The sequence below is a fragment of the Gekko japonicus genome, unplaced genomic scaffold (assembly GCF_001447785.1).
Source record: "Gekko japonicus isolate JY-2015 unplaced genomic scaffold, Gekko_japonicus_V1.1 scaffold384, whole genome shotgun sequence".
Lineage (NCBI taxonomy): Eukaryota > Metazoa > Chordata > Lepidosauria > Squamata > Gekkonidae > Gekko > Gekko japonicus.
Genome location: NW_015175980.1, coordinates 1,066,945 through 1,093,185, shown reverse-complemented (window position 1 = coordinate 1,093,185; position 26,241 = coordinate 1,066,945). Strand labels below are relative to the sequence as shown.

Genomic DNA, 26,241 nt, shown 5'->3' with positions numbered 1-26,241 from the left:
TTCCTGTCTGGACACACCACCCAGCACCACTGGAGAAAAGACATAACAGTCAGTGCAGAGGCTCAACAAATGGGTGGGGGAAGGAAGGACACAAAGGTGGGTGGGGATCTTGGGGGGGGGGCTGGAAGGAAGGCATGAGTGGGGGTCCTGGTGGAGGTCAGAAGAGGAGAGGGCCCAGGACCCTCCTAAACCTGGCACCGGCCCTGCCCCCATGTCCCAACATGCTGTCTAGTTTGGCCCTTAATGGAAGGAGAAGGGGTTAGGGTGGAAGTACAGAGGTGTGGAAGGGTAGAAGTGTGTGTCTGTGGGGGATTTCCAGCCAAGACCCAAGTGTGCTCTGACTGGCCGGAGCTTCTGTTTTTGTCCTTAGAGCAGACAGGTGGAAAGGAAAGGGAGCCGAGCGTAACTGAAACATGCACGCATTTGGGGGCGGTGGGGGGGAAGGAAGGAGAAGCTGACACCAGGGCAGGTGGTCGCCTCGCTCGTTCCGTGTGCTCTTCAAACAACGGGCGGACGGTGTGAGACCGAATCCTGACATGCCCAGATCTGTTTGGATTGAGCATTACGAGCCAGTGAACATCTCGCCTAACACTGTTTTCCCCCTCCCCGCTTTTCTGGGGTGAATCTGCCTCCCACTTTGAGAGCGCTTCCCCCCCCCCCCCCCGGCTTTTGATGCTCGCCAACAACCAGGATCACTTTACATGTCTGCCGGCAGCCAAATATAGTCGTGCTACGCAGAGCAGAACAGCTGCCTGGTCACCCTCACTTCTGGCTGCACCGGGCGTGTGGGACAGGATTGTCGCTCAGAAGATTGCCCATGGAGAGCAGCCTGCCGCTATCAGAAAAGGGGCAGGGGTGGTTGCCAGATGATTTGGGTGCTTAACAGCTGCACCTCTTCTCTCCTGTGCACCAAACCAGTTGTGGTGTCGGGGTGGGGTGGGGTTTTTTTGTCACTGCCTGGCATTGCTTGAGCGCAGGAGGAGACTGATGTCACAGACAACTGAGCTGTCTTCGAGATCCAGGGGCAGACTTGAGGATGAAGCCGGTCTCCAGTGGTTTGATGTAATCCCTCTAGTCGGCGAGCCTGTCTCTCCATGTTGTGCCAAAGGATGTAGCGACCTTTGCCCCTCTACCGGGCAATTCCCTTGGCCCCCGATGTGTGGCAGAGGGCGCTAAAACCTACTGCTGCTTCCGAGCGGCACGGGACGGGGCGGTGGTGTGCTGATGCCTTGTCACAGGGAGAGGTTGTCCTGGCAACCAAAAATAGCGGCTAAGGTCTCACGAGGTGTTCGGTGCAAAGATCTGTGTTGGGAAGAAGCTCTGTTGTTCCATTTTGGAATGTCTGTGCCTGCACAGGTATTGTTGTTCCAGTGTTTCAGGTGCTTTAGCCCCACAACTCCCCACCGCTAGAAACAATTTGTCTGCTGCAAAACCTGGCGATGTCCCAGGTCTGCAGAAACCTGAAATCCAGAGTCATGATGCAGAGACAGGCCACCTCCGAATGTCTCTTGCCTTGAAAACCCCGTGGGGGTGGCCGTAAGTCAGCTGTGACTGATGGCACTCTCCGCCCCCCCCCTTCCTGCCCTGGCTGGACCCACTGCATGGGGCTTTTTAATCTATACAGAGCGTGTCATCCATGTGCATTAGGTACACAGATGAACAGATGCTGAATTACAGGATCGATAGCCATCCTAGAATGCTAGTGAATTGCACAATATGCTGGCGGTTGACTCAGTTACTATAATCCTGATGCAAAGATTTGTGGGGGGGGGGGCGACGACTAATATTAGTCATTGTTCCCCCTGGGTGGGGAGGTAATTCATCTGTGATTGATGCCTTTTGTTCCAGCCTTCCGCTGAACATAAAATAAGCATTAATGCGCTTCACCACATGCCTGCCTTAAACGTTGAATGATGCAGCATTCAGATTTATAAGCTTAGGGTATAAGTCTGAACATGTCAGCCTCTTAATCTGCCACCTGAACAACCTGCCAGAGGCGCCCGGGAGCACTAAAGCATCCGTCCCGCCTGCCAAGTTTTGCCTATGAGTATTCTCAAATAACAGCTTAAGGAGGCCAGCCCAGGATCAGTTCCATTCAGAACGAAGCTGTTGTGCAGCCCCCTCTGCAAGGAACCTCTCTGGGAACAGCACGCACGTCCATTTTTATATTCATATTTAACCACAAATAAATCTTAGTGCATGGCTGAGGTTCGTTTGTGGTGCAGTGAATCAAAATGCACCCTGGTTGCAGGGTGCATGTGCTTAGGGTAAAAGATGTTCTCACATTTTCAGACGGGTGGGTTTGTTTGTTTTTGAAAGGAGACAATATTTTCCTTGTCAAAGAATATTTGAATTACCAACAGAGAGATTCCGGTGCCTCCGGTATGCCGTTCTGGGGGCTGATGTTGTGAGCAGTGTTTCCTCTAAGCTGAGTTAGTGTGAACTAGCTCACAGTTTTTTAGCCTCTGGCTCAGACATTTTTGTCTCAGCTCAGGAAGGGTGGCTCCAGAGCAAACTAATTTATGCAGCAGCCAAATCGCTCGCTCACAACTTTAATGCCAGGAGCTCACAAAGTAGAATTTTTGCTCACAAGACTCCACAGCTTAGAGGGAGCATTGGTTGTGAGATGAAATAGGGAAGAAACAGATAATTATGTTGCCAGTGTGTCTGCATGGGGCTGGTTTCTCACAATCGGCGGATGGGGGGGGGGCAAACTTGTATCTTGGGCAATGTTCCCTCTAAGCTGTGAAGTCTTGTGAGCAAAAATTATACTTTGTGAGCTACAGGCATTAAAGTTGTGAGCGAGCGATTTGGCTACTGCATAAACTAGTTTGCTCTGGAGCCATCTTTCCTGAGCTAAGACAAAAATGTGTGAGCCAGAGGCTAAAAAACTGTGAGCTAGCTCACACTAACTCAGCTTAGAGGGAACACTGACTTGGGTGTCTTGTGTCAGGTTGTATATGGATGGGGGCTTCTCCAACAGTTCGCTCCTCCATACAAAATTGAAACTAGTAGAAGAAGGTGAGGTCTGTCTGAACCCTTTTCCTGCCATTCTTGGTCCCTGAATGGAGAGATCTGGGGCTTGCTTTTTTTGCTTCTTTGAAGCATGAAGATGGACTGTTGATCCTTTGGCCTTTCCCTTTTAGTTCCCACTGACCCCAGTCGATCTACAGAGACAAGAATGATGGCGGCTCCCCATTGACTGGGGGGAGAGCTGAGCCTCTTCCACCTCATGTGGGTCCCCTGTCATTAACTAATTGGGTCCCCTGTGGGTCCCCTGCCATTAACTAATTGGAGTAGGACATTTGCAGGGGGAGCGAATGGCGGGCTGTGCCCCAAAGCTGCACCAGTAGCATCAGATAGGAAGAAAACGACCAGGACCGATCTCTTTGTCCGAAGCGTCTGGGGGTATATCCAGTTAGCAGCAGGTACTCTTTGAGGTGCCCCTGGACTCGTGTTTTATTGGAGGAGAGCTGCAACCTTGGCATGAGTGTCCCACCAAGCTCATCTCCTCCAGCCTGAGCTTGTGGAAGTCAGTGGGTTTTAGAGTCCAGGAGGGTATGCACAGGACAGCACCGTTATAACGGTGCGGTCCTGTGATTCTCCTAGCTAGTTCTGTTTTCAGAAACCCTTTGCTTGACTAATCCATCTTTTCCCCCTTTAAAATCTAGCCATGCTTCTACAGAACTGTGTTTCTCAAGCATAAGTCCCTGCGAAATTTGCAGATGGCAGAACCACGCAAAGATGTACACCTTCCACAGTGTTGATGAATACCGTCTAGAAACAAAACCAAACCCTTTAAAATGACTGAGGTTAATTTCCCAGGTGTGACTGGTTGATTTCAGACACCCCTGGTCATTCTTTTTATTGTATTTTAATTGAGAGGCACTTGTTCACTGACACCTGTGGCCTGAAGCTTGGAACAGATTTTGCTGTCTGCTTTCTGTCCTCCTTGAGCTCAGGGGAGCTTGTGTGAGTCAATTAGCTTTTTCCTGGCAGCGTCCTCCTCACACCCTTTGGGGGCTTGCTTTTTTCCTGTTGTAGGCTCCGGGGAGGATGGGCCGTGGTCCTCTAGGTGCAGGACCAATTATTTATCACTGCTGGTCTGCTTGTCTTGAGGGGAGGGGAGGGAGTAATGCTGTTAATGCCAGACTCAGCCCTGCAACACTTTTAAATAATTCAAAGGTGTTAGGAAGTGGGGGGGTGTTTACAGAGCAGGTACAGCTGTCTCTTTCTTCCCTTTATTGGATGCAGTTTCCTCTTTTGTTACCTAGGAAACCAGAGTTTGCTGGCTTTTCGAGGATCGGGTGGAGTCAGAAGTAGTTTGGCTGTCAAAGGTATTTCCACCTATATGAAATCAGCGGGCGCCGATTCCTTATTACTCCAGTTCCTTTAAATTGCCTTGGACGCTGCTTGCATGAAATAAAAAATGGTACTGAACATATTCACACAGCCTACAGAGTTTGAAATGACAGAACTCTCTGGGTGAAGAAGGACGAAGAGGTTTCACAGTGTGGCGCTTCAGTGACTTCAGAGAAAGATCCAGCGGCTAGTGCATCTTTCTGGAACATGCAAGCGCATGCTTCAGAGGGTGCAGCTGGTTCTGTCCTTAGTTAACAGCCAAGAGAACAGAATGACCGGTTGCCAGTTGCCCTGTTCCCGAATTTCCACAACAGCGCAATGGCAAAGGCTGCCCATGTTTTCAGCTGTGGACTTTTCTCTGAAGCGGCCCCCAAAGTCGGTGGGGACAGGGGGAGGCACTGCTCTCCAGTGGATCCACTCCCGCTGTTGAGGGACTGTTTATAGGCCCCATGGAACTGATGCCATGGGGTCCCACAGGGTTCTTTTCTGTTCCCTGTGCAGCTGAGCATCCTCATGAAACCACTGGGAGAGATGGAAGGGGGGATTTGAAGCAGGGGGCCATCGATAATGCTGGTAACACCAAGCTGTGTTTCTCAACATGCGGCTCACTGTTGAGAAGCCTTTATGGTACCAATTAGTATGGAACAGAGATTGTAAAGTTTATATTAGTGATTCCCAGTGGGAAAAAATATGGAGATCTCCAACTTACAGATCCATATCTTTCAAAGTACAGTTGCTTGCGTATAAAGTTATGACTTGCTGGTACACCATTCCCTCATGGCTGCATAGGATAAATTCACAAGTTTCCCCTAAATGTTGGAAAGGTTGTGGAGAGATAGGTCTACGATACATTGTTGGTGGACATGTCCTTCCATAGCACAATTGGGGGGGGGGGAAAGGGTCTATAGATTCAACTAATTACTCGATATAGGATTCCTAATAAGCCTGGACTTAATTGACCTGTGGGACTCTTTGGTGATCCCAAAAATTCGGCAGGAACTTATAATGATACTTCTTATAGCGGCTAAATGGTTATTACTTTAGTATTGGAAAAAGTCTACCTTGCCATCGATAGACAACTGTCACTTGAAAATGTGGGAAATATTCCTGATGGATAAAATTGCTGACTCTTTCTTTCAAACCCACACTCAGGTTTTTCAAACATGTTGAACTAATGGCTCCCTTTCTTAGAATATGCTGCAGATAACACTAGCTCCCAAAGTCATTCAGCCAATGCATCGTACTTACAATATCATGATGACTTTGTAACCTAAATATAATGACTTCCTTGGATGGTTAATTGGTTGGTTAGATGCTTTTCTTCCCCAGATACTCTCAGTTATATCTGTATTTGTTTGTATTGTTTAAAGTTGTTATTGTAATATGAATATGTCACACTGCTTTATGTACTTGTATCCTTTGAAACATTTAATAAATGATTTAATTTTTAAAAAACACCGGTTGGTTCCGGAGGGTCTGTCGAAGACCTAAACAGGCGCTTGGAGGAAGTAATGGGAAGGATGAACCCAATAAACTGGATCTCAGCCTGGGTCGGTCTTGAGATGCTGTTGGTCAGTGATGAAACCCATCACGGAGCAAGAAGTCTGTCTGTTGAGGCCGGGGTGATGCTTCCCCCTAAAGGGCACACGGTTGGAAGCTCTGGCTTTCCTCTGTGGCTCTTAGCATCTTTTATCGGCTTATGTTTGTTCGCTAGATGAGATCATTCCTCGAGAAATGAGATCTGTCTGCAGTAATCCATGCTCTGATCACGTCCAGATTAGCCGCTGTCACCGCTCTACATTCTTTTGCCTTTTGAAGACTGGCAGAAGCTGCAGCCAGTACAAAACGTTGCATTCAAGTTATTGCCGGGGCTTATATTGTTGGATATTGTAACTCTGCATGCAAGAGGATCTGGGAGGGAATCGATTAAGAGCAGTGTTCCCTTAGGTCAGTGTGAGCCGGCTCACAGTTTTTTTAGCCTCCGGCTCAGACATTTTTGTCTTCGCTCAGGGAGGATGGCTCCCGAGCAAACTAACTTATGCAGTAGCCAGATCGCTCGCTCACAACTTTAATGCCAGTAGCTCACAAAGTAGAATTTTTACTCACAAGACTCTACAGCTTAGAGGGAGCGTTGGTTAAGAGCATTCTCGCACTGGGGACACTTGGCAGTTGGCCCCACCCTCTCATCAGTTAGATGTTGAGCCTCTTTGTTTATGCTTACTTATTTATTAGATTTTTTTTAGTTACTACTCACTTGAAGGGTCTCCTGTCGACTTATGTTAAAACCAACCAACATTAAGGTAAAAACAACATAAAATCAAATAAATATAAAACATTAACAATAAATAATAAAATACCTGGCCCTTAATTGCCTTCTGTTTGATCTTATATCGAACCTTCCCCCCCCCCTTACCTGGGCTTGTAGCTGTAGCAAGTTGATCTTTTTTGATGTTAATCTGTTCACAATAAATTCAATGTACCTAGATGAATATGTCATGTAAGATGTGCTTCTGTTTTCCTTGTTACCATTGGAGTCAGATGATCTTTGTAATTTGTTTGAACAGCATTTTTTCCTTAGCTGGGTAACGTGGAAGATCAGCTTCTGTGATTCCAAGGCACAAATGATTGTTTTATGTTTAACCCAGTAAATATCACTCTTTGTTGAAAGAATGGCATCGGCTGCCTCTGTGTTCCCAGGCACAATTCAGAATGCTGGTTCTTACTTTCCAAAGGGGTAGGGCTAGGGAGCTTGAAGGCCAGCCTTCTCCCCCATAGTCTGGCCCGGCAGTTCAGATCTTCCTCCCAAGGTCCGCCACATGCACCCCTTCCGTGGAAGCGAGGCAGGTGGCAACCAGCAGCCCCCCCCACACACACACACCTGTAGAATGGTTTTGCCCCTTTGAGCAGCAGCTTAAGAGGTTTTTGTTTGCCCAGGCCTTTGGCTGTCAGTAACTTTTCCTTGACCACCTTTGTAGTTCCTTTGGTTATGTGAAAATACAAACTTCTGTTTTCTTGATTATGTTATTTGGTTTGCTTTTCTGTTGTTTTATGCCAGTGTCACTTATGATTTTATTGCTCTTTTGCTGTTGTTTTTTGTTGTGCCCACTTCCCCACTCCCCCACTCCATGGATCATTTTAATCACATCATTGCTGGCCTGATCAAGTTTTTGTTTTGTTTGGGTTTTTTTGTTTGTTTGTTTGTCCCAGAGGAGTAACTATTCTAGTCTGTTGCAGCAAAATACCACTAGAGTCCAGGGGTATTTTACATTCAGTTGGTCTTTCGTCAGAGCTCCCTTCCTCAGGTGTGTGGCATGAGCTGGAACAAATGCGGTCAGTCCAGAAGGTGCCCCTGGACTTCACACACACACACACACACACACACACACACACACACACACACACACACACACACAAAAAGGGACCATGTTTGGGGAGAGAGAGAGAGAGAGAGAGAGCTATTGCCTTCTGGGGGACCTGCAGGAAGCCAGTTTACATGGGCCATTGGTCTAATCTAGCACCCAGTGCTTGAGGGGGTTGAGAAAAGAGCCACCTCTGAAGGGTTTGTGGCACGTGAACAGGTGGCTGCCCAAGACGTTCAGGAGGTGGGGTTTGATTGTGTCCCCATGCTGCCCGTGGACCGCATGGCTGCGCATTGGCGATCTCAGGCCACAGTGAGTCGGTTTTGTGTGGATTTCACAGCCCTGAGTCTTGAAAGTCACACTGGAATCTTTCCTCCGGGCCAGTTCCCATCAGCAATGCCAGCTCTGCCGGCCAGCGGAGGGCCTCCGGGAACCACGTTGCCTCTACGATCAGTCTCCACATGTTTGACTGAGTGGAAACAGACAAGCAATCCTTTTGATACCCGTGACAGAAGAGATTCCATAAGAGTCTTCATTCTTTGGCCAGTTGAATGGAAAATGGAAAACATCCCCCCCCCATTCATCCGGCACCCAAAGAAAACAGCCCTTTCTCGGGAGGAGGAGCCGCTCCCTCGCCCAGGCACTCAATTAAACCCTCGCCAGAACAATGTTGGCTTTTTTACGAGCAGCCGTGTTCAAACAGAGGTTGAATTGTCAGTTCCCCACCTTACAAGGGCGGTCAGGATAGAGTTTCCCGGACAGAGATTTGGGACAGGGCAGTGAATGAGCTCCTTTATCTGCAAACAGCAGGGAAACGCTTTTGTCGCAAAGGGTTTGCAAGGCATGTCTCTCTTTCGGGCGTTCAGTCTTCTGGCCAGCTTTGAATGCGCAAAGCCCTTGCTGGTCCAGTTGACATGTGCACTGACTTCTATAGAAACTGAAGGCCTGGGCTTTGGTTCCCTGGCACTGCTGCTGCTGTGGGTTGTCTAGGTTGGGTCGCAGAAAGCAGAAGATAAATATTTTTATTAATAATACAAGCACGCTGGTACCAGAGTGGAAAGAGTTCTCTGAGGAAGCTCTTCCATGTAGCCGAAATGGAAAAACCAACATCAGTGACAGGCCCAGATACACAGAAGGGATGTTATCATGCTGACACAAGTGGTTAAGGGTAGCAGAATATTGCGGTGGCAGTTTTTGCCATCGGGTGCTGTGCAAAGATTGGAATTTTATCTCACAAATGTGCCTCCTGCTTTTCGATCATTCTGGTCCTCTAGTCATCTTATAAAAAGATGAGATGATAAAATCAACATTGAAAAACTATCAGTTACAACGTTAAAACAGCCCGCTGTGAACACTAAGTTCCCAGATATCAGCAGCACCTTCAGGATTTAAGCTTGCCTGAGCAGAAAAGTCCACCTTTCTCTGGAATACTGATAAAGCATTTGGGGAGGGGCCATGGCTCAGTGATAGAGCATCTGCTTGGCTCGTAGAAGGTCCCAGGTTCAATCCTCCCTCAGCATCTCCAGTGAAAAGGATCAGGTGGTAGATGATGTGAAAGACCTCCAGCCTAACACCTTGGAGAGCTGCTGCCAGTCTGAACAGATGGTACTGACCTTGATGGACCAAAGATCTGATTCTATGTAAGGCAGCTTCATGTGTTTAATGAGGGAGCCATGCAAGCCCTCCCTTGTAAGTGCGTTCGGTGGCTTTGGTGCTGGCACCAAAGAGGCCCTGTTCTCTTTCCTTTCACACATTCATCCCTGCTACTTCTGATGGCAGAAGCAAGCCCTGGCAGAAGCAAGCCATGTGCATGTTGGGATTCGTATTGGAGAGCTGTTTCCCAGTGGCTCCCTTCGTGTTAGTGAAGCAGTAGTACAGATTTGTGCTTAAGGAGAGAGATATGTTGCAGTTCTTGCTGACTGTTTATACCCTCTGGTAAACTTTGAATGACCAAGGCAAGGAATTTTTGATTACTCCAGTGAATTATCTAAGACTCTGTGTGCGAGGGGTGGGTGGGGGTCCTGTTTCTGGTTTCCCCTTACAGCAGAACTGCCGGAGGGTCCGATTAATCCTCCCAGAGAGCAACAGCCATCCAGTAGCTTTAGGCCACTCGGGATCTCCCACCATCTGGGCCAAGCCAGCACATTGCCCAAGCTTGTTTCCTTTTTGTTTTCATTGTTTCACACACATACCCTTTGAAGAGGGGCATTCGGGCTGTTCAGTTAAATCTGCATATCAAAGTGCAACCTGGCAAGGTGGGAATCCATGTCCCGTTTTGGGGCAAAGTGGGAATCCGCGTCCCGTTTTTGTGCTAGCTGAAGATTCTGAAGCTTGCAGAGTCAGGGTCAAGACCAGCATTTGACATATTCGACTAGCGCTGGCTAGTCGTGGAACCAAACCCACTTCTGATGTTAAGTGGTGTAATGTTTCATGGCAGGCCAGGGACTGAACCCAGGTCTCCCCAAGTGAGGCTGTGGCGTAATGGTCTGCATGTCTAACTTGTGGAGGAAAGGCTAAAGGAGCTGGGGATGCTTAGCCTGGAGAGGAGGTGACTGAGAGGTGATCTGAGAACCATCTTCAAGCACTTGAACGGCTGTCATCCAGAGGGTGGTGCAGAGTTGTTTTCTGTTGCCCCAGGAGGCTGTGCACGGGCGTGCCGGGGGGTGGGGGTGTCGTCATTTTTTACACAGGAGGAAGATGTTTGCTCAGGAAGACAGACTTCAGCAACTAATTTACAAGAGACTTGGAAGAGAACAAGATATTGGGGGGGGGGGGGGGGAGAAATGGATGAGAAAAAGGTTGCCCCAGGAGGACAGACCAGAACCAACAGGTTGACATTAAATCAAAAGAGTTTTTGGCTGAACATTAGGAAGAACTTCCTGACAGTTAGAGCGGTTGCTCAGTGGAACAGGGTTCCTCGGGAGGTGGTGGGCTCTCCTTCTTTGGAGGTTTTCAAACAGAGGCTAGATGGCCATCTGGCAGCCATGCTGGTTCTGTGAACTTTGGCAAGTTGCGAGAGAGAGGGCAGGAAGGGTTGCCTCAGTGCTTAGTTCATGTGGCCCTTTCTTACACACCCAGGGAATTGCTATTCGCCACGTTGGGGTCAGGAAGCAATTTTATCCAGGCCACTTTGGCCAGGGATCCTGAAGGTTTTTTGTCATCTTCTGGGCATGGAACAGGGATCACTGGGGGTGTGGAGGGGGAGGTATTTGCGAATTTCCTGCATTGTGCATTGGGTTGGACTAGATGACCCTGGAGGTCCCTTCCAACTCTATAATTCTATGACCTGGGTTCTGTCCAGTGTTCCCTCTAAACTGAGTTAGTGTGAGCTAGCTCACAGTTTTTTAGCCTCCGGCTCACACATTTTTGTCTTCGCTCAGGAAGGATGGCTCCAGGGCAAACTAATTTATGCAGTAGGCAAATTGCTGGCTCACAACTTTAATGCCAGCGGCTCACAAAGTAGAAACTTTGCTCACAAGACTCCACAGCTTAGAGGGAACATTGGTTCTGTCCCAGCCTGCCACGAAATTCACCAGCTGATCGTGGGCCAGTCGTCATCTGTCAGTCTCACTTACCTCACAGGGCCATTGTAAGGCTAGAACGTGGAGGGGTGAGCAGAGGAAAACTGTATACACTGCGGAGGAGTCTAGCTTGGCCAAAAGGCAGGATAGACCTGTGATTGCAGCTTACCGTGTGTGTGTGTGTGTGTGTGTGTGTGTGTGTGTGTGTGTTTTCTCTCCCTGGCTCCAGCAGTGTCAGCAGCAGGCATCCCCTTGGTCAGTGGCTTGGCGCTGGGGATGGGGAACAGTTTCCTCCCAGGAAAACCACGCGGGATAAAGCTTGACTGTATTCCCCCTCCTCAGCTTCCTGACTGCTCTTTTCATTCATGCATTTTTTAAAAGGCGCAAACCTCTCAGGGTTGCACTGAGACTTCTCCAGACTGACAAAAGTTACTGTGCATTTTAAGAGGTTAATAAGGTCGCCGTGGGCTGTAACAGTGCTGAAGGCAAATTGGAGCGCTTCAAATGTAGTGATTCACTCAGTTCGGTGTGGTCCCCCCCTCCCCCGCAGGCTGATCTAGTGACATCATTTATATTTTATTTTTGCCTAGCCTGAGTGTTATAACCATTCCAACCTTTGGGGTTAAGGGTTCTATTTATTTCCTTTCTCGATTCTTGCCACTTACATCAGGGCTGGTCTGCACCCATCCCACGCCCTTCCGGAGGGCCCTCTTACTGACCCTGAAAAGATTTGAGGGGGAGGGGAAGCACAGGAAGTGGTCTCAGGAGGCAGGAGAGCCCTGAGCCATGAACACACCTCTGCTTGTAAAGCTGCTACTTAACCCTCTCTGTTGACGTGAAATACTTATATGCCACCTTTGTCACCGACCACAGCTTGAAGGAGCTTCGGTGAAATGCACCGCCTTGCACGCCATGCGCTCATTGTGGGGAGAGCTTCCATGATGGCTGCACATGTTCTTGGTGGGGGGAGGGAGGGGGGTGGCTAGCACTGGAAACATGCAGTGCCATTCTGGAAGTTGTATGGGGCACACGGCGCAGAAGAAGCCGCATCAAGCAGATACAGGATGATTTAAAAAATAACTTACAGAACTTGGTCTTGCATCCAAGTTCTGTAAATTCTTCCCTCTGCAATGGGAAAGGCCAGGAATGCTCTCTTCCACACACCCATTTTAAAAAGCCTCCAGGTCAGATCGGGGAGAATGTTCTCGCCCAGGGGCCCCCAACATGGTGCCTGCTGACAGCTTTCCGGGCGCCCTCCAGGTGTTTTTAGACAGTGAGCGGGGCCAGGTGGGGCTTTTGCCCAGCGAGGCTTCCAACTGGGGGATCCGATCAGCTGTGCAGATTTTTAAGAGTGTTGCTGCTGTCAAAGCTTCACTGTGTGTCTGAAAGTGAGCGGCAGCCACCGTTTTGTGGCTGGCTCCGCCCCTTGTGGCAGCCATTTTGTGGCTGCACCCACCACTCTGTGTCAGGATTCCAAAGGTGCCTTCAGGCTCAGAAAGGTTGGGGACCCCTGCTCTAGCCTCGCCTTTCCGATATTTCTGATATGGGGGAGCATTCAAACACACGGCCCCCCTCTACAGTCTGAAGTGAAATGGTCCTGTCAATGCTGTACCACATTGGATCTCCCCCCCAATAAATCTGCAGCCATGAAGTTGTAGTGTGAGAAGAGAGGCCGACATCCAACCTTGTCCCTCCAAAGTCAGCAGTGTCTCTACCCGTATAAAATGGCCTCTCACCACCCCTTCCTTCCCTAAGCTTCCCCAAGGGCCATTTAGAATCATAGAGGAGGGGAAGAGAAGAGATTGGATATGTACCCCACCCTTCGCTACCCGAGGGAGTCTCAGAGCGGCTTACAACCCCTCTCCCTTCCCCTCCCTGCAACAGACCCCCTCTGAGGTAGGTGGGGCTGAGAGAGCTCTTCGAGAACTGCTCTTGAGAGAACAACTCTAAGAGAACTTGTGACTGACCCGAGGTCACAGCTGCATGTGGAGGCGTGGGGAATCAAAGGGACCACCAGGGTCATTGAGTCCAACCCCCTGCACAATGCAGGAAATTCATAAATACGTCCCCTCTACACTCCCAATGATCCCTGCTCCATGCCCAGAAGTTGGCAAACAAATTTATTTATTTATTTATTTATTTATTTATTTATTCCTTCGATTTGGTATACCGCCCTAACCCCCGTAGGGGTCTCTGGGCGGTTTACATGGGAGAGGTGCTAATCACTTTTATACCCTAACTTAGGCCACATTGTTCTGGGGGGTGGGACTGCCTACCGGCACCCAGGTGGAGGCTGATGTCTCTTTTGGTCCGGCTTGGCTCCATTCCCGGCAGTCTACTGGCTGGTTGGATGTTTCTTCTGGTGCTTAGGCAGTCAGGCACAGAGTCAACGTCCTCCTCTGGCCGGCTGCATCCTTCAGGCTCCGCCGCGCCCGTGGATGACGTCACCGCGCGCCTCCGCTTCCGCTGAACGACAGCCACTCGCTGTTTCTGCCACTGGCCACCAGGGATTGCTCCTCCGGTCCCGCTGCTGCTGCTGTGGGTATAAACGAGGACACGTCTGATCCCCTCGAACTACAATCAGAGGATATATCATTTCAACAAAGGAGACACTCTTTACAGTGTGCCTTTTCTCCCATATGACTTTGGACACTTGAAGCCACCTTGTCCTGAATCGGCCCATTGGTCCATCAAGGTCAGTATTGTCTACTCAGACTGGCAGTGGCTCTCCAGGGTCTCAGGCAGAGGTCTTTCACATCACCTACCAACTGGTTCTTTTAGCTGGAGATCAGAGAATTATAGAGTTGGAAGGGACCTCCAGGGTCATCTAGTCCAACCCCCTGCACAGTGCAGGAAATTCACAAATACCACACCCCCAGTAACTCCTGCTCCATGCCCAGAAGATGGCAAAAAACCTTCCAGGATCTCTGGCCAAACTGGCCTGGAGAAAAATTGCTGCCTGACCCCAAAGTGGCAATTGGCATTTCCCTGGGTGTGTAAGGAAGGGCCACAAGAACTAAGCACTGAGGCAACCCTTCCTGCCCTCCCTCTCATGATCAACCGCTCTAACGGTCAGGAAGTTCTTCCTAATGTTTCGCCGAAAACTCTTTTTGATTTAATGTCAACCTGTTGGTTCTGGCCCGTCCTTCTGTGGCAACCGTTTTCTCATCCATTTCTCTCTTATCCCCCCCCCCCAATATCTTGTTCTCTTCCAAGTCCTTTGTAAATTAGTTGCTGATGTCTGTCTTCCTGAGCAAACATCTTCCTCCTGTGTAAGGAATGACGACAGCACCACCCCCCGCGCGCGCACACAGCCTCTGGAGTGAATGTCTTTCTGTGTAGAGAGTTGGTTTCTTTGGGCCGCGGATCAGAACAAAACAGCTTTTGAGAGAAAGAAGCGCAAGCTTTCCGACCACAGGAAAGTAGGGCAGAAATAGCAGCAATGTTTAATATTTGTCGGTTCACAGTTAGCAGGGACGCTGGTCTCCTCTTGTAATTGGTATCAAGTTATGAAATCATTTGCAGCTTGGGAGCCGTAACCGAAGTTCCTTCGGGGCTAGAATTCTTTGCTTTAATTAACAGGAAACATCTGAAACTTCCTTTGCTACCTGCCCTTGCACTGTACACATGTTGATTGTTGTTCCTCCCCCCCCCACCCCAAACGATGCTCTTCCAGTATCAAATAAAGATAAGTGAGAGAATAAGGCTACCCAATTAATAATTTGAGCCTAATTTTCTGGAAAATGAAGACTCTGCATGATGGCAAATCGCCAGAACGCTTTAGCATCTGCTCCTGCGTTTGGTGTTCTCAGCGGTGAGAAGTGACCTTTTCCATTGGTCTGCATCTCTGTAGCACTCCTTTGTAGGTCTTGTGCCTTGGAAAGAGTCTGAAATTAACTTTCATATGCCTCCTTTAAAAGAGCAAACTGCGAGGGGTTCCTTCTCTCCCACCACCCCGCTCTTAAGGATACCCACAGCAGAAACCCACTAATCTCTCTAGCCGCTCATTAACAGTCGACCATCTCACACTGGCCTTAGACCCAGCTTTGTGGGGAGTGCAGGCCAGATCTCCTACAAATGGCATCGAGGCGGCAGAAGGGGCACTGCATTGCATTGCCTTAGATTACCAGCAAGGCAGTCTTCCGTCACATGGCGTGCAGGGGTAAGCTGGCACAGACAATGGACCTCCATCAGCCCGTTCGATATTCCCATTAATGGCATCTCCAGGTTCAGAGGCCGTCCCCAAAGGCCAGCTGCTGAAGGGTAATGCTGGTGGAGGGGCTCTTAACAGTCTCTCCTTGCGAGCTTCCAAATTCCGATAGCACGGCCACAAGCTTTCGTCGTTCTGCAAGCGGTGACCTTCTCATTTCTCAGTGGGGAATGGGGAACTGGGCCCATCCCTGGCTCCCCCCTTCCAATCTGCTGACAGTTGTCTTGTGTGTGTCGTTGCAGGTGCTCTCACCGTTGGCCTTGTGCGACAGTGTCAAACCATCCACGGACGTGACAGGACCTGCATCCCTCCCCGGTTGCCCCCGGAGTGGATCACCACCTTATTTTTCATCATCATGGGCATAATTTCACTGACTGTCACGTGCGGCTTGTTAGTGGCTTCCCACTGGCGAAGAGAAGCGACCAAGTACGCCCGCTGGATAGCATTCACTGGAAGTAAGTGTGCCTCTCTGGCCCGTTGAGGAGGCCCGCCTGTCGGCCGGGCAAGTGAGCAGTCTCACTTGGAACGCCCTCCTCTCAGAAAAGATACCATCTGGCTGGCGAAGGGGCGGCCAGGATGATCAAGGGGTCAGAGCTCCTTCCCTACAAGGAGAGGCTAAACAGTACAGGTTTTGTTGCTTTTGGCCAAGGGAAAAAAAATCTCTGATGCTCTTTCCAGGAGTTCAGGCTGTGGAATGTGTTGTTCTCCCTTCCCTTTTCTTGTTCCCCAGACAGCGAAGAGGCTGAGAGGCTTTTTGATCTGGGTCCACGAGCACCTTGGAGACCAACAAGAGTTTCAGAGTGTCCGCTTTCGAGAGTCAAAGCAACTTTGTTTACAGTCTTCTTCTTTTTCTAATTGGGTCGTTTTGATAAGGAGGAGAAGCCTGCTTTGGTTACTGATTTGTAGCCGGGCCATGCCAAACGTGGGCTGATGAAAGTTCCTGCCTTTCCAATTAAAACATCTTCCCAACGGCACTGTGGGGTAGTTTAGGCTGAGAGTGAGACCGACTGGCCCAAGGTCACCCAGCAGACTTCACGACACAGTAGGGGATCTGAACCGAGGGCTCCCAGATTCTGTTGCAGCCACTACACCACACTGTCTGCCTGGCTCCCTCCGACTAGGGAGGGATGTGATAGAGGCTTATAACATTAATGGGTGTTATCTTGGGGGGGGGGGGAAGGGAGAGTGACTCCTGCTCCCATAATTCTACATCTCGATGAAGTTGATGGGCTTCATGTGCAGGACAGACCGAAGGAAGTTCTCCTTTACACTCCTCTGGCCCTGACCTGGATAGGCCCAGTCAGCCTGATCTCGTCAGATCTCAGCAGCTAAGCAGGGCCGGCCCTGACTCGCACGTGGGTGGGAGACCACGTGACACAGAGGCGGGGAATGGCCAACCACCTCCAAACGTCTCTTGCCTTGAAGCCCTACAGGGTCGCCATAAGTCGTCTGTGACTTGACGGCAGGTAACTTGCTTACGGGATTCACTGCCGCACGATCCATTGATGGCCATTCCCGTGGATGGCTTCAAAAGGGGCTCAGCTGAATGTGTGGACTCCTAGTCCTGTCAACAGCTCGTGGTCCTGATGGTGAAGTAGAGCTCTGTTCAGAGGCACCATGCTTCTGGCCGACGTTTCCTGTGTGCCTCTCCAGGGGCACTCGGGGGGCTGCTGTGGGGAAACAGGGTGCTGGACCAGATGGGCCTTTGAGACTGATCCCCTGGGGTTTGCACCCTGCTGGCCTGGCCTTGCGCTTCTGAGCATCTCTCACAGGAAGAAGCTTCTCCCCGGCATGCAGGGAGCCTGCCTGCCTGCTCTCCCCTTCTCCAGCCCAGGAGAGGAGGAGGAGGAGGAAACCCACCAGGGCCAAAGAACAGACCTGGCTCGTGATTCCCTGTCACTGCCAATCAGAAGCCATCCCGCCAGTCACCAGAAGCGCCGTGAACTCTGTGACTGTTGTATTCTTCCTGCAAGTCATTCGGAGTGTTGACTCATTAGTTTGTGGGCATATCACCAGTTTGGAGGGAGACACCAGCCGCGGGGCGGGCAGGTGTCTGTCTGTTCTGCTTCGGCAGGGACCCGAGGCTGCCCTAGGAGCTGGAGAAGAGGGAGATCCCCAGGGGTGCCTGCCTTTCCTCACCTGGATGCTTCTCAGCCTGAATTGTACCCTTCTGGGGTAACTAAATTTGATGCTAGTTATTTACGTATGTATTGGATTTATAGCCCGCCCTCCCCTGCACAACAGGGCTCAGAGCGGGTAGCAGCAACCATCAGATAAAATTCTTAGAAACTCTTACACACCACTAACAATCAATACGATGGCACAATACCATACCCGTTGTCCTGGGGGGAAAGTAAGTAACATACAGATTAATAAATAAGGGAATCACAGCAAGGGGGGGGGGAAGAGGAGGGAAAGGCGGCCAGTCTTAATGAAAACCATCGTTTCTCCTCACCCACAGTCCTGGCGGAACATCTCAGTCTGACAGGCCCTGCAGCACTGCACCTGGTCTCACAGGGCCCAAGTCTCCCTCCAGAGAGAGTTCCACCAGGTCAGGGCCAGGGCTGGAAACCTGGCTCTGGTCGAGGACAGCTGGGTACTTTTTGGGCCAGGGTCCACCAGTGAGTTGTTAACCACGGAGCGTAGTGCTCTTTGGGGGGATAACGAGGGAGAGGCGGTCCCACAGATACGTTGGTCCCAGAGCGTTTAGGGCTTTAAAGGTTAGTACCTAAACCTTGAATTGGATCCGGTATTCCACTTGGAGCCAGTGCGGCTGGCGGAGCACCGGTTGAATTACGAGCTCCTAAGGGGAGTTCCAGTGAGAACGCGTGCCATCGCCTTCTGAACCAGTTGGAGTTTCTGGGGCAGCCTGAAGGGTGGCCCCGTGAAGAGCGAGCGACAGTAATCTAATCTGGAGGTGACAGTTGCACGGATCACTGTGGCTAAATCCGAGTGAGGCAGGGAGGGAGCCAGCTGTCTAGCCTGGTGCGGATGGAAGGGCCTGATAGTAGACCGAGGGTCGCCATGTCGGTCTGCGGGAGAACCGTTGGATTCAAGCCCAGGAGCGCCTCAGAGACCCACAAGAGGGACTTTAGGGCTTGCATTTGGGGGGGGGGGGGCACCAATATTTTAAACCAAATAAGAGGAATTGCAGAAGTTTGGGTTTTTTAAAAAACCCTGGAATTTCCTAGTGTTGGCCAAACAATTGGACCAGTGTGACACTGAAAAGCCACTTGAGCGAAGGGCTTTCTAGCTAGGTAGCCCAGGCTAGCCCAGCTCTCGGAAGCTAAGCAGGGTCAGCCACGGTCAGTACTGGTATGGGAGACCCCTAAGGAAGTCCAGAGACAGGCCATGGCAAGCCACCTCAGCCCATCCCTCGCCCTGGCTTGGGTGGCCCAGGCTAGCCCATCTTATCAGATCTCGGAAGCTAAGCAGGGTGGGGGGGGTGTCCTGGCTTGTATTTGGAAGGGAGACCCCCAAGGAAGGCCAGGGCTGCTCTGCAGAGGCAAGCCTACCTCTGTGTCTCTCTTTGTCTCTTGCCTTGAAAACCCCACCTGCGGGATCAGCCATAGTTGCAACTTGACTAGGAAGGGCAGCCCTTTTACTTTTAAGGGTCTCTCCCTCTTCTGCCACAGCTTATTCTGGAATTAATTAATGGGAATTCTGGAACCATCAATGTCAATCTGTAAGCGCCCTCTAGCGGCTTGCACTGCAGTTCTGGTCATCAGAACAGCCCGGGTCTTTCTGCGAGAGGAGAGGGAACTGAGATGGGTGGATGGAGCCAGCCGTCTGCGTGGCCCTGTGCCTTTCACGCGTCCTGTCGCTGACCTGACTTCTCTTTCCTTCCAGTGATCCTCTTCTGCATGGCAGCCCTCATATTCCCAATAGGTTTTTACATCAACGAAGTGGGCGGCCAGCCTTACAAACTGCCGAACAACACCGTGGTCGGGTCGTCCTACGTACTCTTTGTTCTATCCATTTTCTTTACAATAGTCGGACTTCTATTTGCTGGCAAAGTGTGCTTACCAGGCTGACGGCCGCCTTCGCCAGCTTCACTCGGTCATGAAGGAGAGCAGAGCGTCCGCCGCATTCTCAGGAGGGTGCCTACGTCGGGCTGTCGCGGTCTTATCGTCAACGAGGAGGTCTCTGGTGTCGGTCTCGCTATGCACTTTGAATATTTTTTTATTGAGAGAGAGAGAGAGAGATGTGGAGAGCCTTTTCCATAAACCAAATACAGCCACCTTTCACTCCTCCTCCTGAGCGCCTGCAAGAAGTTGGGCGCGCACTGTGACAAGGAGCGAGCGGAGAAGGAGACTCGACAGTCGAGCAGAGGAGGATTCTCGACCACCGAGGAGCAGCGTCTCTCTTGCCCCCCCACCATCACTGTACTGTGTGCCAGTTTTTAAATGTTTTGACAGTTTTGAAAGTCTCAAAAGAAAAGTATTTATGAACTTTGGTCGACCAGAGGTTTGCCAAGGGCGTTAAAGTGGGGCTGGCCCCACTGCTTAAGTAGATTAGCATCTTCCTTCTGTGACAGGCAAAGAAGTGTTTGCCACCAAAAAAAAGAGGTCAATTTCAAATTAACTGCACCCCAAAGCCAAGAGATCAAAAGAGGTTCTCAGAAATCTTTTGCGACAAAACATGTCCCCCCCCTTCTTCCCCCCCCCCCCCCGTCTGCCCCATGAGCTGTAGGAAACACACTGGGGGTGGGAGGGAAAAGGGGCATCCTTCCTTTATATTTATATAAATATATATACATATTTTGCTGATGTGGTATACCGAATGTGTATACATATATATGTATATATATACGAATACACAACCTAAGAAAGCTTCTGGAAGAGAACTCCAAGTGCTTTGCTAGCGAAATACTGTGGTGTGCAAAACTCAGTAGGAAAAAAGAGAAGGAAAGGAAAACAAACAACATACACAAACACACAAAGCCATTTCTTCTGAAGGCTGCCGAGCTGACAGGTCTTCAGTTTACCTCAATCTTTGTAGCAGCCCTTGATTTTCACAGGTCTGTCTTGTTTTTCTCCCTGTGCTAAGGTACATACCCATGCCTTCCTCGGTGCAATTTTAAGTTAAGCTAAAGTTTCTGTGTACGGTAATTTATTTGTGCGTTGCAGGGAATAGAAGGCAACATCATGTCATCACCCTCCAAGGTCAAACCCCACAGACGGGATGATGCACTCCTTTAAACTGTGAGCAGCTGTTGTATTCCTGGGACGGGCCTCCTTTCCACCTCTCGCTCTCCCCTTGGCCAGGTTTTGGCTTTGATCATTACATTAATGTGAGTTTCTGCCACAGCTTATCTGCCACGGAGAGAGATCTCTACTCAACTGTAACTTGAGCTTGGGGAGATGGCAGCGCAATGGGAAAGTGTTACATGAAGTCCCTCATCGTTACCAAAAAGGGAGCCAGTCTGGTCATCTGGCGCCCCCCGTGTCTTGTCCTGGCATGCAGAACTATCACTGGGCTTTTGCGATTTGTAGCATCAAGTGCCACTCTTGTGTTCTCTCTGAGCCCAGTATTCCTGAGTTAAAACGCACCAGTTGCTGAATGGATGTGTGGCCGGTCCTGGCCTTTGATACTCCCACAAAACAGAATCTTTGGGCGGGGTAGGGTAGCTAGGGCCTCGAGATCACGGGGAACAGTAGCTGAATTCTTTTGGAATTAAATGAAGATGGGTTGGTAGTCACTGCCAGGTGCTTTTCGACATAACAGAGGGCGCATTGGCGTCACCCTGAGGGGGCATCCCCCTGTGGCGGGAGGGTCATTTGTGCTGGTGTGTCATAGGAGTAGTGTGAGGTGGGCTACCAGTTGCCTGTGGCCAGTGCTGTGATCGGCACAAAGCAGAGGGGTTTCTCCAACATGGAGACAGATCCCTGACAAAGGCCAAAGTCCACTGGTGTGTTTTTTCCTCTCTCCACCCCTCCCACTTGATTCTGAGGTTTGGGATTCTCAGTGGTGGATGAATGGGGTACCGTTTGTAAGTGATCTGCAAATCGTGCTAGCTTTCCCATCACAGTATTATTGCAAGGGACTAACTTGGCAATGTTATCAGATTTTTCTTCTGTAGAATTCATGGTTCATTCTCTCTGATGTTATTTTGTCTCTCTTTTCCGTTTGTCCAAGCGAGAACTCATGAACACTTATGTATTCGCGTAGCTTTCTGAAAATATACTCCCCCCCCCCCAGACCTTTCTGGTTTAGGTTCGAATGATTTCCAAATTTGTATCTTGCTGGGGAGGGTGGTTGGGAGCTTGGGTCTTGGCAGGAAATTCCTCCCACTGCTCTGAGGATCTTGAGGTTTAATTAGTCTTTCCCCCACACCATGAAGGACTGATACTTAACCCTGAGCAACGTGATTGAGTTCTCACTTTGGAGGCCCCAAGGGAACAGCCCTGGACTGACCGTGACTACTCCTTCAAAAGGCTTGTTGTAAATAGCTCCATGGGGGGATAATTCTGGGGCCAGGGCTGTCTCAATGAAGCTCCCCTTCTGGGTCTGCTCGCCATCCTGGTTCATTTGTTGCCAGTATTATTCCCGGCTGCGTGGCCTGCAGAAATGAGGCCGATGAAGCGTTGCTTGCTTGATGTTTGCAGGCCAGTCTGCTGTGGAAAGCACAGGAGAAAGGCCAAGAAAGAGAATTTGGTAACACTAGTCCTCTTGCCCCAATTAATTCTATGGCTCAGGTGCTTTTTGCAGTGAGGATGCAGAGCGTTTATGGTAGCAGAAAGCTGCATGGAGTTCTGGCTGGGCTGGTAGCCCTAAAGCTCAGTTCCATCTCTTTTTGCCTCAGCCCCCGTCCCCAGCTTTCCTTCCTCTGCACACACACACCTTGTCTGCATCTAGTAAAAGGCATGTTTCATTGCTGCATGGGTGGGGGCTCTTGTACTCCTTACTGAACAGTCCTTGGAAGTTCACCCACCTGATAGGGTGGTGCTGCTGGTGACCAACAGTTCTGGCGTTGCAGAGGTCATGTTGCAGCCTGGTCCACAAACGTGTTAGGTGTGCCGATTCTCTCCCCGCCCCGCCCCCCTTCCCTTAAGATAACACAGAATAAAGTTTCTTCCGCTGCATTAAATCATCTACCACTAAAGCATTTTAAAAAGCCAACCAGCAGACGATTGTTCAGATTTATGGGGGAAAGGCATAGAGGAGTCCATGATACTTTCCTGAACCTCACCAGTTTGTAATCATTTGTAGCTTTGTAGAACACTAAGGAGACTGTCCCAGTACATCCCGGGGGGTAGGGAGGGCTGCAGAGGCTAGCTCCTCTGGGATTTGAGGACTGGCGGGGCTTCACTAAATGTAACTGATGACACCCCCCCCCTTCCAGATCTGAAAGCACACAGGTGGTCTTGCATGTTTGGTTCTTGAATTAGAAAATGGAATTTTTTTTAGAAATGGGGGAGGGATGGGCAGCTCCTGGGCTACCTTGATAAATGCCGGCCTGTTTGGGGCAACAGCAGATAATGCTTCCCAACCTTTAGACCATGGAACTGACTTGCAAATGCCGGGCCCAAATTTTAAATCCTAACGGGGAGAATCCCTAGACAACAAGACGGAGCAAATCCCAGGTAATGAAGTTGCTGAACAGTGAGCCAAAGGAAACAGAGCAGGAGCAGGATCAAAAAACCCCACCCCATTTGCTTGTTGAACTGTTTACGGGAAGAGCCACCAAGAAGCCCAAATCAGCCAGGAAATAAGGGGCTTCTGTATCAGGTGGGCATTGAATTAACCAGGATTGGATGCCCTCTTGGTCCAATTGAGGTATTTACGGTCACTTAGAACTAGGGGGGGGGAGGTACCACAGAGATTTTTATACCCCGTGGTGTAATTGTTAATTCACTTCCATCTGGTCCAATACGTTTGCTCATCATATGCAAGGAAGGTTTGGTGTTTGACCACCCTCAGGACATGGTTAAATATAAACAGGGAGAGAAATCAGCCGAAAGCTGCACCACAAGCCGGTGAGAAAGGGCGGGTGGGGGGAAGCGCCCAAAACTAAGCTGGGACATCTGAAGGAAGGAGCTAACCAGCCTAGAAGTAAAAATTTAACCTGTCCACAAACATTTTGGGGGGAGAAATACATAGGAATTTGGTGCTTTCTGGGCCGGGGAGAGGAAGAATCCCTGTCATGAAAAAGAGGCAGAAGAAAAGGTCAATGGTTTGCTTTCGAAATAAGGTCACAAAAAAGCGCAGTATTAATTTATAGCAGAAAGATCATATCTTGTGAACTGTACATAAAGCAGTTTTTTAATGGTGCGATTGTTCGTCAGCCTTCTGTCCGATACTTCGGTTTCCACCGTGTGTTTCTTTTCCTTACCTAGGAGCATCGCGGTCGACATCTGTGGGCCGTTATGTCACTCCGGTTTGCACAAAGGATTCTTTTTGAAGGAAAAGTGGGGGTTCACATACCCGGGGCCCTTAAATTCAGTTCTCTCTGTATGCACAACTCTTTGCCCAAGGAAATCCACAGAAGGCCTTTTGAAATCTTGCCAGCGTCATTGTCCTCCGGGCAGCCGACCTGTGTACACTCCTATTCCTGTCGTGCCTGGAAGTTTTGAGATTTCAGGTGCCCGAGAGTGTAACATTCTTTTTGTGTCTGTCTGTTTCTTTTGTTATCATCCATGCTTTTGGTGAATGGAAGTTTGTTCCCCTGCAGTCACTTTGACAGGCCTGTGGAGAATGTTCCTTGCCTCTGTGACCATTTTTCATTCGAGCAGCAGCAGCAGCTTCCTTCCCCCTTGAAGGTGTTTGCAGTGTGACTTCTCTCTGAGTGCAAGTCTAAGGTCTTGCTACCCACACGTTCTATTTTTTACCAGCCTGTTGGCGTGCAAACCTCCCTTTTCTGTGGGAGTGGGTTGGGGTTCGGCCTATTTCTGCCAGTTAACTCCCATAGAAGTTAAGATGTAGAGATCATGTAAGTATCTTCTTCAGATGTAAGATGTAAGTATCAATTTTAATCCTTTCCAAGCACACAGTAGTCCCCCGCCCACCCCCCCCCCTGCCCGCCGCAAGAATGCATTTCAATTGAAGTTTGTCTGTTTTTTAAACGATTTTAAAAAAACTTGTGAAGGATGGGAAACAGAAGATGAAGGAAAATTGCATTCCCTCCCCCCCGCCCCGGCCAGCAATCATTAAGAGAATTTATTTTCTAATTGGTTGGGACTCCCCCCCCCCATGTTTCAATTAATTTCCAAAACAAATTGTTAATACAAACTGTATAAATCAGACATAATTTTCTTCACTTGTATTTTTGTTATTGAGCAAGTTTATCAAAAAATAAATTGTCTACTTAAAGCAATGGGACTGGCTTGGTCTTAACAGCAAGATGCTGAGGCATGTGGTAAGAGCAGCAGTGGATTTGAACTGCCTGCTAGGTGTGTGTGTGTGGGGGGGGGTTGTGTCAGTGAAAGAAGTGGCCATTAAAGGTCTGCACCCCTTGCCAGCTTTGGTCACTGTGCCTGGCAGGGGCAGAAATACAAACATAGAGCTGGAAGGGGCCTCGAGGGTTATCTGGTCTAACCTCTTGCACAACACAGGAAATTCACAACTACCTCCCCCCCCCCCGCTGCCTCCAGTGACCCTTGCTCTATGCCCAGAGGAACGCAAAAAACCTCCGGGATCCCTGGGCCAATCTGTCCAGGAGGAAAATCCCTTCCTGACTCCAGAGTGGTGATCGGCATTACCTTGGACACAGAAATATAGATGCTCAAGGGTTGCCTCTTGCAGAGGTAAGAAAGGGGCAAGGAAAGAATGGGACCCAGGAGGCTGCTGGTTCCAGTTTCAGCCACAAACACAACTAGATGGAGGAGGAGGAGATTGGATTTATACCCCGCCCTTCACTACCCGAAGGAGTCTCAGAGCGGCTTACAAACTCCTTTCCCTTCCCCTCCCCACAACACACCCTGTGAGGTAGGTAGGGCTGAGAGAGCTCTGACAGAAACTGCTCTTTTTCTTTTCTTTTTTTTAATTTAAAATTTTTATTTTATTTCAACTTAAACAAAACACAAACTCTTATGACTGTCAACAACAACAATGGAACTCAACAAGGTAACTACAAGAAGAGCTGTGTCAGAACTATGGCTTGCCCAAGGTCATCCAGCAGGAGGAGTGTGGAATCAAACCCGATTCTCCCAGATTAAAGTCCATGCACTTAACCAATGCACCAGACGTATATATTGCAATACTTACTAAATACACTTACCTACCTACCGTTTTCACTAAGTGATTCTAGCCTTGACACAGTCCCTGCCTGCCATCCTTTTATCCATAAGGCTTTGCTAGAACCATAACTCTTCTAAATAGATAATTTGACTATAATGAAGCATGTATGTCAAGTATACAAATACCAAGTTACCTAGTTTATAAACGAAATCAATATTAAATAGAGGAAGAAATAGAAAATAAGCTGCCTTCGGCATTGGGGATAGGCGGGATATAAATATTTAAAATGCATTAAATAATAAGAGTTATTATTATTACAAATAATCCAGTATTACATGATTTCACCATAGATTCAAGAAGAGGCTTTTGATAATCTTGGTGAAATTTATCATCTCTCAAGTGACCAATATGAACATTTTATTCAGCATTTCATGTCTTTCATCCTCTCCACGGAAATCTTTAGTAAAGGTGAAAGAGTTATGCGATCCAAGGAGAAACCAGAGTATTCATGTCGTTCTTAACCAGTTGGACAAAGGCGATTCCTAAAAACTGGAGCCCCAGCTTTGAGTTGGCAGCCTCCTGGTGGGGTCTGTCTGGAGATTTCCTGTGC

General features: G+C 49.3%; 1 protein-coding gene across 2 annotated transcripts in view; it reads left to right on the top strand.

Annotated features, from left to right (window-relative positions):
* The window catches only part of LOC107123049 (chromosome unknown open reading frame, human C16orf52), a 44,817-nt gene extending 24,724 nt beyond the window's left edge, over positions 1-20,093 (top strand). The window contains exons 2-4 of one of the 2 annotated variants that reach the window (XM_015426216.1): positions 4,275-4,337; positions 15,695-15,907; positions 19,302-20,093. In XM_015426216.1, coding sequence (XP_015281702.1) covers positions 4,275-4,337; positions 15,695-15,907; positions 19,302-19,486 — 461 coding nt within the window. In that variant the 3' untranslated portion in view covers positions 19,487-20,093. The remainder of the gene's footprint in view (positions 1-4,274; positions 4,338-15,694; positions 15,908-19,301) is intronic. The other variant, XM_015426217.1, reaches the window with a different exon arrangement.
* Positions 20,094-26,241: the final 6,148 nt, after the last annotated feature.